Here is a 17,923-nt window from a genome sequence, read left to right on the forward strand (position 1 = left end):
CACTCCCGAGGGGAAGGCAAGGAAAGGGAAGGTTGGATGAAGAATGAAGTGCACGGATTCTATTGTCCTTACTGTCCCCTCTGCGCATATGATGTTACCCTTAGGGCAAATGTTGCCGAAGCCCGTGTAGTTGTTGCTGAACAGACGAGTGTCGGAGGACACTCGAAGTTGTTTCTGCAAGGCACGCTGCATATGTGGACAGTTTTTTACGCTATTGACAAGTTTCTTATGTCGTTCTGGAAAGTTAAGCGGGGATTTTTACAGAAGCAAACCAGTGCCTTCAGTGCCTTGTTACTACATAATGCTGATGTCCCTTGAATAACAATATGGTTTCCTACTTTGTTTTAAAGCATATAATCTACATAACATAGTAATACAGTGCCATCTGCAACACTGCAATAACAGCAAAAACAATAACAATTAATGATACATTCAGGTGCGAAAGTTAAGGGATGTATTACCTTATATTACCTTGGCTCCAGTGACTATGGAAGAATCTTCATTACGATAGAAACCTGTCTCAGAGAGGTGTTATGATGAATTTACAGTGAAGAAATGCACGAAACTAACTTAGAACAAGTAGTGGATTTTAAACTGCGAATGTTTTTACATCCTTCCCTTGCATGTGACGTACCAATGTAGTTTTTCTTCTCATCACTTATACTGCAAGATTATTGATTTGTATACAGTGTTTACATGATAAAATTACAACTTCACAGGTTGCAACACAAATTAAATATTGGACAACACAGATCACATTCTAGAAAATAAATTTACAGATTTTCATACCTGATTGTCCTTTGTGACAGAAATGCTTCTTGTATTCGTGTTACAGGATGAGTTAATATATCTTCTTTTATATTACTGGTTACGAAGTGTTTGTTATTACTGAACAGTAAATTTTAAATGATTTTCATTAGATTAGGTTCTATGATGTTGTCTACAATACATAACGGCTGCTTACTGACAGAAGAACTGTACTGGGTGTGAGAGAGCAAAAGAAAGGGGAGAAACAGGCAGTGGTGGGGATAAACGACGAGGGTCTTGTAAAAATATATTATCTGCAGGGCTCGACGTGAGGTACTTCTGTCAGTAGATTCTAATGCCTAGTGTGATTCCTTCGGCATGAACAGAGGCACACTAAACTAGGTTTCCATATAGATAACTTCATGGCCACTATCGATCAGTCTGCATAATTGCATTTATTGATTTAAAATTCATCGTTATTTCTTACAAATACCCATTTCAAACATGCTAACATCGCAATGAAAGCCTCGAAGGTGAATCTGTGCTGTTGTAACACAGTCGGCAAATTTTACCATTGATTTTCGAAATATTTTAATGTTTTCGTATACTTAGAAAAGCTGCTACAGTTATTATAAAAATCTTTTTAGGAAATATATCTACTGTTCGTTAGTATTATTTAATTAAAGCAAGTCGCCGCAGTGGAAGCTGAGGCATACGGGCAATGATGTTTCGTGCGCTCCCTGACACTGCCATGGAAATAGATGAGATTCACAGAAAAAGTGTTGTATTCGTCATAGGTTTTACTTTGAGATCATCACAGAATTTCCTAAGAAATTACACATCTGAATGAGCCACACTAAGCAGCTGCCATCGAACACTACCTGGAATATAAGCATACATCTACATCTACCTAAATACTCCGAAACTCACACTTAAGTGCCCGGCAGAAGGTTCATCGAACTACTTTCAAAAAAATTCTCTATTATTCTACTCTCGAACAGCGAGCGGAAAAAATGAACACCTAAGTCTTCCCGTGTGAGCTCTGGTTTCCCTTATTGATGTAGACTGAGATATGACTAAACTAGTATCGTTCAGCAGCGTCAGTGTTTCTGGCACAGCGTAATTAAAGAATCTGTCAAAAGAAATGTGTTGGAAAACTTGGGAAACAGGGATGGAGGTTTCAAATTAAGCGAGGCTTCGGATCCGGCACTCAATTTATTAAGATCTCGTGGATCAATTTCAACGAAATAATGGCGAGATGGCCTAGAAAAAAAAGTGCGTTAAAGGACATAGTGGACTCTGGGAGAAGAAGTGTGTTTCAACAATGTCTGTGGTCGGGGTGGAGACCAGGCACTGTTCACGCGTAAAACCACAGCGACAGCACCTGAAGGAGACCATCAGGTCTGCCGTCGAAATAATAAGCACGAAGTTCAACTATCATGTTTGCTGGAAACCGATCTACCATCAAATTTTGCACAGGCATCAAACACCAAATTTGGAAATACATTAAATTGCAATACAATTTTCAATATGTATCACAGTGGGGACAGGTCTCGACTGATTGCCTATTTGTTAGAATCAACAGTATTTTTCACATATTTAACGCACCAATAGCAACGATTCATGCCCGTCTAAGTTGTGCTTTTAAATACTTCATGCATCTAACAGCATTTAATCTCAAAACTTTGAGAAAAAGTATCATGGTTCGTATAAAAAGCATTCGTTAGTACCAAAATATTGTTTAAATGGCGTCAGGGGAAATGTATGTTTAGCGGAGTCTCGGAAATGGGATAGACATGTGTTGATGACTTCTTAAGCCTTACAGGCTGTATGCCACCTTATTCTATGACGCAGTGATGGAAGTCTGTATATATGCAGCGTGAAATGAGTAGACCGGGTGTTACGAAATAATGTTAGCTTGTACAAATTGTATGCGCCGTTTGAAGGAACAATGAAGAGGAACAAAGGACAACGCAGTCGTTAAGTGCTTTAATGTTCTTTCCATAAACTGCTCCTTACTACTTTTTTGTTTGGGTACCATCTATATGACGCTGGGATAGAGGTTCTTGACTTTAATTAACTTAATTTGTCCATAACTAGCGGCATGTGAGAGGCAAGTGAAAAAAATAGCTTTTTTCTGTTGCATTTAACGACAGCAGTACAAATATCTCATAACCCCGGAAACTGTCTTTAATTTACAGTACAAACGGTGTCATTAATGAACTAACCACGACACCAACAGTGTGTGCACTGTTACTATTGTTATTTAATCTAAGACTTTGTGACCTATCATTGAGCATACAACGATCACAATCACCTTAATTACACAAATATATGCAATTCAGAAGTCAATGACTCTTGATTATCTTATGGAATATAAGAATCTCTAAGGTTTTGGTACTGGTGAACTGGGCGTGATTCTTGGATTGTCATTTATTGTGTACACATATGAACAAAGCAACTAAACCACTTTTAGGCATATATGCGTTTTGCTTTGTTGTATTGTAACATTACAGTTCAGATTTCAGTAAAACATGGAGACTTATAACATGTGTAACATTCCACTGTATGGTCTCCATGAGTGCACAGTGGGTGTGACACTCATGGCGCTTGAAGGTCAAGGTGTGTATTTCGAATAATTCCAGTACAGGTTTTTGGAATGGGAAAGTGTTTTGCTGGCAACTTTGTCAAAATCAGCTACATTGAAAAGAGATCTCCTATTAACCCCAGAGGTCCAAGTGAGTCGAAGTTCTTGCCACGTAAACATTCCACTATGCGACACCTGTCACCCACTACGCACCCTATAGCTCAATGGGCCGGCCGGAGTGGCGCTACAGTCTGGAACCGCGTGACCGCTACGGTCGCAGGTTCGAATCCTGCCTCGGACATGGATGTGTGTGATGTACTTAGGTTAGTTAGGTTTAAGTAGTTCTAAGTTCTAGGGGACTGATGACCTCAGATATTAAGTCCCATAGTGCTCAGAGCCTATAGCTCAATGGCCGCAGCAGTTGACATGAAACACGTCGGTCCACAAAGTAAACACAGAGTTTTCAGCCTAACATACTTTTCTCCAGTCGTCAAGACTGCGCAGTGGTAAGAAAGTGGGCAATATGCGGGAGAGCAGAGGTTGAAATCCATGTCCGGTCATCCTTAGTTAGGTTTCCCATCATTTACCTAAATAATTTCAGGAGAATATTTGGATGGTTTCGTCAATCAAGTCGCAGTGCTTTCACTTTCTCATCATTATTATCTTAGCTCTTCTGAATACTTGGACGTCGAAGATTACTTCTGGGTGGGCGAAGTAAAAGGGGTCCGGAAAACATTTCATCCACCTTAAGGTAGGCAATCTAGTTTACATCGTACACACTCCGGAAAGATGATGTACTGGTATTGTTCCTTAGCCCATCTTAAGGTGCTTGGAATATTTTCCAGGCTACTTTTAATTTGTTCACTCTGTTTAAACTCTAACCTTCCTTGATATGCCACAATGAATTTTATTCCTGGCATCGTAATCTTTCTGGCGGATTAAAAGTGTTTGTGGACAATGATTTAAGACCGGATCCTTACCTTTCACTGTTGCCAAATGAGTTCTGCCTGTATACCCAATGGTGCGACTCTGAGCCATAAAGACGGATAGAAAGGTTCGGCGGTAACTGCACTGCTGGCGAAAGCCAGGGCCAGATCGAGTCGTCGTCTGGCATTCACTTTCCTTTGACCACCCTCCTCTCATCATCCGTGTCACAGGAAGTCATGCTATGTTTCCATTGTATCATTTCTCAGGAGTCTAAAAATGAAGCCGTTTATTAGATTGAGACAGCAGCCCTCCAGTCGCTCATGATTCGTTCCGGATCAAACATTCATCATCACCAATTCTACCACCACTCCCCATATGGCTGGTGCACGCGAGCGTCACTTGAGTCACGGCGTGATTACTTATGGAGCAGGCAGACATACTTCAGAAACTGCTCAAAATGTTTTCACTTTTTTTCTGCGTAACGTATTAAAACTACTGTCTGGAAATGGGATCATTTCTTGAATATGCCTCGCAGCAATGGCGAGCGTGAGAGCGTATTGCGCTGTTTGCTTGACGTGGTTGCATTGCTGTCGTAGGAGCGGTCGCGGAACGCGCTCAAGGAGTGCTACAACCGCAACCGGTACCCCACGCCCGACGAGAAGAAGGGCCTGTCCAAGAAGACGGGCCTGACGCTCACCCAGGTGTCCAACTGGTTCAAGAACCGGCGCCAGCGCGACAGGCCCGTCCACACCCGGAGGTCGGTATGCCCCTGCTCGCTCACTTCCGTAGCTTTTCTGCATGTCACCCACATAGTGTGTTACTCGGCTCTTCCCTCCTTCTGTCAGCTCGAGTGTCATGTTTGCTGTGAAATACGTCATCTCGTGTGTCATTCCCCACTTTTGTCAGTGATCAACAATCACCAGTAGTGAATGTTGAATTGATCTTTCTTTTATGAACACATTATCAGATAGGTTCCATTTGCAACTATGTTTTGATAATGTCACTTAAAATAAGAGCAGAGACGTATTGATCACCTTCTTAAAAACATTTAAACCTCCTATCATAAATTACTGGAGTATCGAAAGGCGGTACCTGTGCTGTTTTTTATGTTGTTTCCCCAAAAGATATAATCCCGAAAGATTCTACATGTTACATATACCTCCTATTCCAAGCTTTCTATGAATTGAAGCGTTTTAAGAAATACGAGCAAATTCCACCAACCAGAACATTAGTCACACTACAAGCTCCCTTCTCATGATCACTTCGACTATAAAACACAGCTCTTGAATCCTCTCCATTGTCATTTAAAACGAAGTTTTTGATAGTTTTTTAATGGCTGACTTATTTTATAGAAATCGCTAAAGACCTCATCACGAAACAGTAAATTTCCCCTCTATGTTCCACCAACTTGTAGGACTCTCACACATTTTCAGTGAAATATTACGCATACACATTGGGCACTGTACGTCATAGGACAAGATAGGCACGCGAATTTCATAAAATTATTGGTCCCTGTCAATTGGAAGTTTGTCGACATGAAAGTCATTTGGAATATAGCCAGTGCCCGAAAGAGACTCGGGCTGCGTCTCGAAAGGGTTAACGTTATGACAAAATGAATCATTCCCAAGAACAGAATCACATTCATCGTTATTTTCGGAATCGCTTGAAAACATCGCAATCTTCTTTAAACGTCTAATGATGTCACTGTCACTGGAATCGAGCTAAGGACCATGAAAACATTCATTCACGCATTCATCTGGATCTTCATTCTGAGTAGGAACAGCTGAATCTCCGAAAGTATTTCAGATTCGTTCATTTCCTTCCGTTTTCCGAATAGAGCCATGTCTAGAAGAACGAGTAATTTACAGACGAAAATTGTAATTATTTGAAATATAAAAATACAACCAGAATACTAAATAAGCATAAATTACATGAGGACAATAGGGACTGATACATTTACTACTGGTGTAAACACCTAAATATAAGTAGTATTTAAAATATATGACAGGAGGTAGCATCTAAAGACAGCGTGTAGAAAATACGAGTCATGTCGAGATCCATCCGTAAGGCGTGGCGCGCGAAATTCAAGTTAACTTGAGATCCGTACGCAATGTGTTAATGTAGAACAGTGGAAGAGTAACCGTGTGTACCGCTTCATAAAATGCTTCTTTCTGTTGCTATTGCATTATGAAGTAGCTGGAAATGAAATTTACTGTTGTTCTTTTTACCCATTCAGACAGCACATCCTAACTTGTTAGCTGGGCTCATGACCATCTCATCCCCTAAAAGAAGTCATTGTCTTGTTTACTGCGCCGCGTTTTAATTGTTCACGTATCTGTACTTATTTACTAGAATTCAAAAGGCTCCATGAGTTCTTGAGATAAGTTCTGGTATGTTCTTTAGGTGTAGGTTCTCGTTAGTTCCGTCAACTTCTTGATCTTGACCATCTTTAAACTGGTTATCTACGTCGTTTGCTTAGTTTGGTGTTGTCTATTACGTAAATATGACAGTAGAAATTCAAACATACCTAACATACAGGGTAAATTAACCGCTTTACTGGAACGCTGTGATCTGCTTTTCTCCTATTGAAGCAAACTCCTTCTAATCATCCGAGAACGTATATTTCCTTAAGTTTTTTCAGTACTTGTTTTTCGATGACCATAAATTTAAAATGGTCTTTAATGAACTTAGTTTTCGATGTAGACTATATAGAGATGGCGGTGAAACAACTGTCTTCAGAAGTTATTATTTCACATTACTTGATATTAGCTTTATTTTACTCTTTGATTTTTCGGCAAGTCCATTCTTATTGTTACCGATCAGAATTTGTTACGTGTTTAAGAGGCTTAAACCTCTATCATAAAGTGGATTTATGCGAATTAAGACGACATGTGTGTGTAGTGTTAAAACTTTGGGGTAAGCTGTGGCACTGTCTAATAGATGTTGGCAAAAACGAAACACGAAAGTCGTAACATAACACACTTATGTCGTATTAATCTACATAAATCCACTTGATGACGGAGGCTTAAAACACTGAAACGGCGCAGCGGAAATAGAGTGAATAGTGACTGGTAATAGTAAACTTGTTGCTTCAATTGATATCAGTTAACACAATAAAGCCTAACAAAAAATCTTCCCACTTAAAGAGAGGCCATTCTTTAAGATCAGATTATAAGAAAACCAATCCTCATAAGTTGTTGGTTAATGTAGGTGAAAATTATCTCTTTCGGCCTCTAGAAGCAGTCTGAGATCAGCTTGGTTGGCTAAACTGTAATAAGTCACAAAGGATTCTACACCCTGAATGGCTGCCTCAAAGGAAGAAAGGAAGGCAGACGACCCATCGAGGACAAGGTCATTAGAGGCGGAGCAAAAACTCGGAAGTCCCCTATCAGGGGAACTATCCCGACAGCCGCCTTTAGCGATTTAGGACCATCATAGTAAAACTGAAACATCCCCTTTTTAACAATTATATAAGACTGTCCTTAAACTGACACCCAATATTTTGTTAGCGCAACGCAATCTGACTTTCAGAATTCCCTACAAAAGAATGGCCCTGACTAACATTAAACTATACCTTTCACAAACCACTAAATCACTTACAAAAATCTTCGTTACTCCCACTACTTCGATACAGCAAGCGCCACTACTGCCAGCTAAATAAAAGATTCAAACTATGGAAGGCACTAACTACTGATAGGGATAGTGAGCAAATGAAAGATATTAATAAAGAACAAACAATGTATTTACCTTGATATCATCATATATAAATGTAGCAGTTCATGACAAATTTCAAAACTCCGCCATCTCTCTCCCCACATCCACCGCTGCTGGCGGCTCACCTCCAACTGCGCAACGCTACGCGCTGTTCACAGCCACCTGCCTAACACTACAATGGCGAGTATTACAACAATGCAAAGCAGCCACAGGCTGCACACAGCACAGCCAGTGATTTTCGTACAGAGGTGGTGTTACCAATAAAAAGACCTAAACAGCCTACTTACAAAACCTAAATCTAGACGGCCAGATGAGTAATTGAGACGCCGTCCTCCCGGATGCTAGACCAGTGCCTAACACTGCGGCACCTCGCTCGGCAGGCTGCCATGGAATTGTAAAGGGGCTTTTATACCATTGCGACTACCGGTGCGCATTGCCTCTGAATTGTGCCTACGGACCGCCGTGCTCAGCCGCAGGGGTCTCCCCATGCCAGACGGGAGACATGTGCCTCTACTTGCCTGTGGAGCAAACACAGCCGTACGACGACTAGCCCTGAGGCGCACATGTGTAAAAGCACCTTCAGTGCTGGAAACACTGAGGCAGCTGTTATAGCTGATCAGTCAGATAAGAACATGCCCTAACAGGCTGGAACATTTGACTGTAGTACGAGGCGTGTTCTTTTAGTAAGTACTGTTTTGAAATTAAAAAAAGACATTCTAAGATATCTCAATAATTTTATTTTTACTTGAAAGCCTGCACCTCAGTCTACTTTTCTACATAATTTCCGTCAATATTGAGGCACTTGTCATAACGTTGTACCAGTTTTTGAATACCCTCCTCATACAAGTCTGCCTCCTGACTTGTTAACCCAGATAGTCCTGAATTATTTGTTTTTCAAAATTGATTTATATCTTATCTACATTCATTCAGAAGGTTGTAAGGAAGAGAGTAAAAACAATTTTGAGTATTTATTTTTATTTAGTATTTCCAAAAATGGGCGTCCTTCTAGAAGGACGTCAGGACAATAAGGGAACATGTTTTTAAAGTATATGACATTGCACAATTAACTTGTTTTGGTTTTTATACTTTCAAATAAACATAAATAAATTTGAATTATGGGCTAAAACAGCTAATAAATACAAAAAACAAAGAAAATAACCTATACACATATTTTATGCACTAGTATGATAAGACAAAAAGCAACAAACATGAAGTGGTTCGTCACATTTAATGCACATAGTAGTAGTTTTTTTTTGTGGCAACTTCGACATTTCAGCTGCTTCTTCTTTTTTGTTACCCTATCCGTTGGTAATTCAGCAACATAATGTTCTCTTCCATCAAATCTTGAATCTAGTTTTGCCCTCCTACTGAGACGTCCTCTGCTAGTAGTAACTCTTTTGTTACTTTCAAGAATTGTGACAATTCGACGACGAAATGTCAGATGATCTATGGGTTCTTCGTTGTGCTTGTAAAAATTCCAGGCATTTTGCTCTGCAATGTCTGTAAAATGTGCAATGATCGGGAAATACCACTTTTTTCCCTCTTAGAGAGCATCTATATAGGGATACATTTTGGTCAGCTCGGTCTATGCCTCCCATATGAGTATTGTAGGAGTGTAGGTTGAGGCACGCTAACCCTTTTCTTTTGTTCCCTGGAAAATCTTGCTACAGAGCGTAGTGGTTGCACTCGGTCAAAGTTGGTGGCTACAGTAACAACATTGTCGTCATTCCAACGTACAATGGAAATCCCGGATGCTTAGTCAGAACAAACTTCATATGATCCTCTATTTTCTTTTATCATTTTATCTACAGATGATAGAGTATAATTCTTAACTCTGTTTCCTCTTATTGTTCCTGTTGCTTCCACGCCCCTCTCTTTTAGGTCATGTAGTAGTTCAACGCTGGTAAAGAGGTTATCAAAGTATATTCGATATGGAACATGTGGAGGTAACTGGTCAACATAAGTCATTACCACACCGTACCCCACACCTTTCGTTTCATAATCCTTACTACACGTGCCAGCTCCTTGGTAGGGTTCGAGCCAAATAATATATCCACCACTTGTGCCTCCACACCAAAATTTGAATCCGCATCGGATTGGTTTCCCTTTTATGAATTGTTTGCACCCGTGACTTCCGAAGTATGGGACCATCGATTCATCGTCAGAATGATACCGCACGTGAGGCGCAAATTGTTTGAATCTACCATTCAGCATACATAGTAATGGTCGGATTTTCCCAAAACGGTCTGATTTATCTAAATTGTCATTGATGCATACATGCAAATTGGAAAAGATAAAGTCAAATCGATCTCTGGACATGGCATTTTTTACGAGGTCGTTGTGACTGTCTTTATCTGATTGCCAGTACATCTTTCTGCGTGACACTGTTACATATCCACTTAGCAGAAGTATTGCAATAAACACCAACATCTCATCTTCTGAACAATCACCTAGTCTATTTCTCTTGGCTGCGTACTGATTTGTGTAAGTGACCGTCATTTGAAGCACTTCGTTATCAAAAAACTGTTGGAAATATTCAAGCGGTGTTCGCCCTTTCTTCATTGCAACTGTGAACATCAGAGGCCATACTTGTGTTGGATTACCTATTTCATAACTTTTCCAGTTATATTTCTTGAGGTTTAGAACTTTATTCTTCGATAGCTTTGCTGGTTTGTTTGTGGTTGTTGTTGTTGTTGTTGCTGTTTTGTACTGCTGGAGGATCCTGGAACAACATCAGAGGTAAAGGATTGTTTCCTTGTTGCATTCACAGCATTACCATTGGTAGAAATGGCCAAATCACAAAGCGCAGTAGCTTTGAGCTGACTTGCTGGTAATTTATCTACACTTGGATTTTCTTCAGCACCCGAATCTTCATCTGTTACGTCATCAGTTGAATTTAGAGGAGGGTGTAATGTTACATTCACACCTGTATTGGGTATTTCCTCATCTTTTGATTCTAACATGTCAAAGAGTTCCATCAGTGTACATCGTTTTCTGTGAATACAAAATGACAACATATTACCCTGACGTCCTTCTGGAAGGACGGTTGAAAACATTATTGAATTACAACTGACGAAAACTTTCAATCGTAATATGAACCCATAAATAATACAGGTTAATTCTTTAAGATATTATATGACAAGTTTAAGAATTATTGACGAAATATGAAAGAAAATATACATACCCATCGATGACAAGGTCAGTCAGTTCGTCCATGGTAAAATCGGCCCTATTTTCAAGACACAGTTTCTCACTCACTATGCACGACAGCGTCAAACTGACTGTCGCAGCGCGCAACTGACTCTGCCTACTTCATATAACAATGCGTCACAGTGCGGTGCAACAATGCGTTATTCGCAAAAATAAATAATTTCAACAGTGAGTGACGTCGTCCTTCCAGAAGGACGTCAGGGTTTATCTGGGTTGGAAACACTGAGGCAGCTGTTGTAGCTGATCAGTCAGATAAGAACATGCCCTAACAGGCTGGAACCTTTGACTGTAGTACGAGGCGTGTACTGTTTTGAAATTAAAAAAAGACATTCTAAGATATCTCAATAATTTTATTTTTACTTGAAAGCCTGCCACCTTAGTCTACTTTTCTACATAATTTCCGTCAATATTGTGGCACTTGTCATAACGTTGTACCAGTTTTTGAATACCCTCCTCATAGAAGTCTGCCGCCTGACTTGTTAACCAGTGCACCACCACTGTCTTGACTTCGTCATCGTCTTGAAGACTCTGACTGCCCAGGTGTTTCTCCAAGTGCAGGAACAGATGGTAGCCACCGGGTGCAAGATCGGGGCTGTACGGAGGATGATCTAGAATTTCCCATCTAAAATATTTGATGAGATCTTTGGTCTGATTCGCCACATGCGGACGGGCATTGTCTTGCACCAAAACGATGCCCTTGCTCAACTTGCCACGTCTTTTGTTCTGAAATGAACGGCGCAGATTGTGCAATGTCTTAAAGTAAGCAGCTGCATTGATTGTCTCATTACGAGGCAGAAATTCGACTATCAGTAATCCTTTTCTGTCCCAAAAAACTGTGTACATGATTTTCCGGGCAGAAATTGTTTGCTCACACTTCACTTTTCTGGGTGAATCTGAATGCCGCCATTCCATGGACTATTGCTTTCATTCTAGTGTGCCGTAGGCCACCCATGTTTCATCGCCCGTAACAATTTGGCTTAAGAAATCATCACCGTTTTTGTGGTACCGCTCAAGGAAAGTCAATGCACTGTCTAAACGTTTGGTTTTATGCACATCTGTCAACATTTTCGATACCCAACGTGTGCACAATTTTCGGTAATTCAAGTGCTCGGTCACAATGCCATACAAAACACTACGAGAAAGATTAGGAAAGTCATCCCACAAGGAGCAAACCGTAAAGCGTCTGTTTTCTCTCACCTTATTGTCTACTTCCTGCACCAAACTTTCATTAACGACCGAAGGACGCCCATTCCGTTGTTCATCATGCACATTTGTGCGGCCATCTTTAAATGCTCTCACCGACTTTCTTACCATTCCATCACTCTTAATGTTTTCTCCATAAACTGCACAGATCTCACGATGAATATCGATCGCTTTTAGGTCTTTAGCACTAAGAAATCTTATAACAACCCGTACTTCAAAGTCGGCGGGACGCACGATTATCGGGGGCATCTTAAACACTCAGCACACAACGTAAACAAGGAAGAATCAAACTGTAATGGCGTCAGTGCGTAGACAACAGATGTAGGTACCCAGAGCGCATGTGCAAAAAATGTTCAAATGTGTGTGAAATCTTATGGGACTTAACTGCTACGGTCATCAGTCTCTAAGCTTACACACTACTTAACCTAAATTATACTAAGGACAAACACACACACCCATGGCCGAGGGAGGACTCGAACCTCCGCTGGGATCGCGCATGTGCAGAACGCCGTCCGCAGCGCTGCGGCCGCGGTGTGGCAAAAAGGTACTCACTTAAAAAACACGCCTCGTACATAATCAGTTTCTTCTCACTGCTAGTTGCTGTGCCTCTATAGAACAGTATGTTTATGCTTATAAAAATCACGCCAAATATTCCAGTATGTTTTGCTGGGGGTGCTGCAAAGACATTACTCACCATATCACTTTTAAGTTTCTTGCTACCGCAAGTAATATCAAATAACTTTTTCCTTTCTTTCTTCCAGAAAAAAAATTGCATCCGACTTTAGACGTCTGATTAATAGTTATAGTGTCTCTCTTGCAATATTTTACACCATACCGGAATGTGACTGAATTGATTGAGGGTATTTAGTAACAACGCGTCCTAAAATAACCGCAGCATTATATCCTGTGGAAAAGAAAAATCTCGGCATGCATCTCGGATAACATACTGTTTACTTACTTAACCTATACACATCATGGAGCTATAATGCTTAAGTTGACTCGATATACCGGATTTTTGTTGAATGTTCCCTTGTTTTTGTAGCATTAAATGGTTTCCGAGTCGACGTTAGTAATAAGATATTGTATAGATACTCTCAAAATAGTAATTTCCCTTCTCAGTCTCCTAATTACCTATAAAGGACGTTCGTACATAACGAACTGGTACATGCTGCCTTCAGCCAGACGTGCCAAATAAAACATGTGAGCTACTCTGCTGGAAGTGGATAAGTGTAGCAAAGATCTGTATATGTTATGTCCTAAAAGCTACTGGAACCTTAGGTAAGTTTTAGTAGCAAGTATTCAAACGCCAACGGCCTTGCCGCAGTGGTAACACCTGTTCACGTCTGATCACCGAAGTTAAGCGCTGTAGGGTTGGGCTAGCACTTGGATTGGTGACCATCCGATTTGCCGAGCGCTCTTGGCAAGCGGGGTGCACTCAACCCTCGTGAGGCAAACTAAGGCGCTACTTGATTGAGAAGTAGTGGCTCCGGTCTCGGAAACTGACATACGGCCGGGAGAGTGGTGTGCCAACCACATGCCCCTCCATATCCGCATCCAGTGACACCTATGAGCTGAGGATGACTCAGCGGCCGGTCAGTACCGTTGCGCCTTCATGGCCTGTTCGGGAGGAGTTTAGTTGTAAGTATTCAAACATCTATTTTGCTAGAAAAAGCTTTTGGAGCTACCTGAATTTCTCGATGTTGATATGTGATCGAACTCTTCACTGGTACCTAGCTAGATGAAGGCACCGAGGGAAATGGCGCCGTAGTTAGCACACTAAGAGGCGGATCCAGGGTGTACTCCAGGAGAGGAGGCGGGGGTGAAAATATTTTCAAATGATCTGAAGCTGTTGCGTGTTAACTCATAATTAAACTGCTTATTGTAGTTTCCTACGCCAAAAACCGTATTTATGAAATTTAGGGCTACTGGAAAAACTGAAAAAATATATAATTTTTAGGCTGCCGTGTGAGGACTCGGGCTTTTTCAGCACTGGTACCCGTGTCGCTGGGAGAAGGGTGGTACGGGGGGGGGGGGGGCAGGAGAGTGCGATCAACCCTTTGTTGCTGTCCCCCCTCTGGATCGGCCTATGATTGCACGCTGGACTCGCATTCGGGAGGACGACGGTTCAAATCCCTGTCCAGCAATCCAGATTTAGGTTTTCCGTAGTTTCCATAAATCAGTTAAGGCGAATTCCGGGATGGTTCCTTTGAAGGGACAGAGACGATTTCTCTCCCCATCCTTCCCCAATCCAAGTTTGTGTTCGTCCCTAATGACCTCGATGTCGAGGGGATGTTAATATATAATATTCCTTCTTCCTTCAAGATGAAGGCGATCAAACTAGTGAAATTTCTGAACCTGTGACAGATTATTTTCTAGCCGTTTTATTCATATGGAGTGATTCTATAGCCATTTGTTGTAAAAAATTACACTCAGATGCCCCGCGTGAGACTCAAACATGCCACGCCCTTAGCAGTTCAGTAGAACCCGTACTTTGTGTCTTTATAAACGAGCTTAGAGTTCTAAAGCACCTCTATAAAATACATTACATTAGTAAATAACGTGGACACCAGAAGCAGCTTCAGCGACTGATTCAGCGGTGACTTTTTCTGTAAAATCTTCATATGGTTACCAAATTGATTATAACAAAAATTTCTTGAACGAAATAAATTGTATGCAACGGGCGTAACAATTGCCATTATGTAACAGTTATTCCACTTTGCATCAATAGTGAAACAGCTCTTCCATTTTTTCGCCGTAAATGACGAAAATTACAAGTTCAGGAAACTATGATTAATTATTTTACAACGGCCGTGGGCGATTTGTAGGGATAGTGGAGTGGGGAACAGAAGCGACAAAAAAATTGGTGAGAGTGCTGTGTCGTCTAACCTTTCATTCTAAGTACTGTGTTCAGGTGAGCTGAACAGGGAGACTTCACAGTGAGCGAATATTATTGACGTTACGGGGAAGGCTTTAAAAAGTCGAGGTTTGAGGGAACGCCCCATCCGTTTCCCGCCGGTAGGCCCTACTGTTCACCCAACCAGGGAAGTTGTCTGCAGACCGCAGACGCCACCCACCTCTCACTGTGAATACAACGTAAAGACCACGAAAACTGACAGATACGACCGTGAAAGGCAGCGAAAATTGGAGAAACGCCTTTTCCTCTATATAAATCCACAGGAAACGTTACAATATGAGCTATGTTTTGAACCGTATCTTGTGTGCTGGCGGAGAAAATTTTTCTGAATCCGGGGTGGATTTTCTAACTCCTTTAGACTTCTCCCAGAGACCCCATACTCCTTTATTTTCCTCCGCACGCCTGTCAGAGGGGTTCTGACGCGTAGGCCCTTTTCTCCACTACCCTAGAGAAGTAGTCAGAAGATTAAGTTTATTGATTCTGTTTACAGGCATCTTCGATACACGAACATTAAAAAAGAGAAACATACGAGTCTCAAAGAGAGATTTGTTTCTTTACCAACAGACAGATTTGAGAGTCCAGTTACTTCATTTAGCACTTAATCACTTCACGTACCGTACTGAGACGGTTGCCAAAATTAAAACAAAGAGAGATCACGAGGATATAAAAACGATTTCACTAGGTCACTAACAAAAACAAACGTTCTATTAAAGTGATAAGAAGTAATAATGTGCTGCGTGTTTTGCATGATTAGCCACATAAAACCTTTTGGAACAACAGATGCCCCGATTTTCGGTGTCTCTGAGAGGTGTGAAAACCTTCGTGTCTTAGCACAGAAAAGAGCTGTTCGTCGCTTTCAAAGTCATAACTGGACTATTCTTCGCTGCCTCATACATTTGTATGTAAACAGCAATTGCTGCTACCATTACATCAACTACGTTTGGATTAATGAAACGAAAGAACGATTTGAAAGTGATGCTTTTGATATTTCGGCCTAATAATGTTGTTATTCCTTAGAGGTATTAAAGTATTCTAACTCCGTTGAAACAGCAACAAAAATCGATCGTCTCTAATGTAAGCTAAATGTAATATCTTTTATATTACCGTAAGCATCATAGAATTTAATTTTGTCGATGCTTACAACTTGAGGATCCATGCTGAGAAACGAATTTATCGTAGAAGACATTTGCACATCCTCCTTAAAATATATTGTCTTGAAAATACTAAATAAATCGCCTTTTAACGCAAAATATTTGTCAACGTGGAAGAATTGTTTTTTCTAATGCGTCTTAATTGGATTTGCATTTAGGTTACCCCTGTGCTTTTGGTTCCATAAAATCATTATTTATAGCTATAAAACAAAAACTGTTATTGAAACAGTGGAAGTCGATATAACTGAACATATGTTGCCGGTTTCAATTTGGTTAATCATCTTAAGAAAATTTTCAAGAAAGAGTTCATGTGGTCATCTTTAAGACTTGCACAAACTATAGCATGTGAATATCAATGGATTCTTATCTGTGTATTGTCCGAAAATAGTTAACTAAGCCGAAACGTATATAAAATCTTTGCGAGTTGGTCTATTTTAGTAGATGATTTAATTTCTAAAATTATAAATTTAAAACAGTGTATGTGAAAACTGCACAACTACTTAATTTTCTCTCGCGTTAGTACGGGCTTAAATTACGCTGGCTGTGAACGTTCGACAAGTTGGTCACGGAGGTTTAAGAAGAAGTTGCTTTATTTGTAATGTACTAAATACTTTCGTTGTTGATGTCAACATCAGTTTGTCATTACTGATAGAACTATTTTAATTGCGATGTATTACAAAATGGATAAATTTTCTTTACATTTTTCAAAATAAACACCATTTGCGCCTTCTGTAGACAGAGAAGAAAAACATATTCTGAGTTCAAGGATAAGTTTCAACAGAGGTAGTTCCTGGAGTCCACCACTGCGCGAAGTTAGTGTTTAAGATACTTCACCCGCATTCAGGGGGAGGGAGATTCAAGGCAGCATTAAACAATTCACATTTTATGTTTTTGATCGTTCCGCTATGTCGGTCAGAGGATGGTTCCTCTGAAAAGGACACAACCGACTTTGTACACCATTCTTGCCCTATCAGAGTTTGTGTTCTGTCTTTGATGACCAGTTCATTGACGGGACGTTGGGTGTAAACATCCTTTTAAAAGTTATGTTAAACGGTTTACAAGAGTATCAGTTATTTAAGTCTGTATCATTGAAGTGTTCTGCTAGTTACAAAGGATTTATTCACATTAGCATCCAGGTTCGTAGTAACTCTCATTTTATTTTAACGCAAGGAATATACACATGTTTTCCTCATTATGTTCAGCACGAGAGATTTAAAAAAATATGAAACGCTTGCAGGAAAACTGGAAAGTAACATTTAGGCCTGTACTGGACGTAAATACTGAGCATCAAGTGAGGGGGAAAAATTGGCAGTTGTATTTTCTAAAGCTGTCCTTCTACTTACTTTTAAATTTCAATGTTATATATACAAAAATAAATAACTGAAGTTTTCAGTGTGTTATATGACGACCATGTCTTGACCAGAAGGCAGCTGCACCAGCCAAAAAGGTTATGTTTTATGGATTTCGTCG

At 40.4% G+C, this 17,923-nt stretch overlaps 1 protein-coding gene across 1 annotated transcript in view; it reads left to right on the forward strand.

Moving 5' to 3' along the window:
* LOC126254722 (homeobox protein SIX5-like) overlaps positions 1-17,923 on the forward strand; it is a 178,350-nt gene that overhangs the window by 25,171 nt on the left and 135,256 nt on the right. Inside the window, exon 3 of the mRNA XM_049955337.1 lies at positions 4,858-5,018. Within this exon, the coding sequence (XP_049811294.1) occupies positions 4,858-5,018 (161 nt within the window). The remainder of the gene's footprint in view (positions 1-4,857; positions 5,019-17,923) is intronic.

This window comes from Schistocerca nitens, chromosome 1 (assembly GCF_023898315.1).
Source record: "Schistocerca nitens isolate TAMUIC-IGC-003100 chromosome 1, iqSchNite1.1, whole genome shotgun sequence".
NCBI classification, from domain to species: Eukaryota; Metazoa; Arthropoda; class Insecta; order Orthoptera; family Acrididae; genus Schistocerca; species Schistocerca nitens.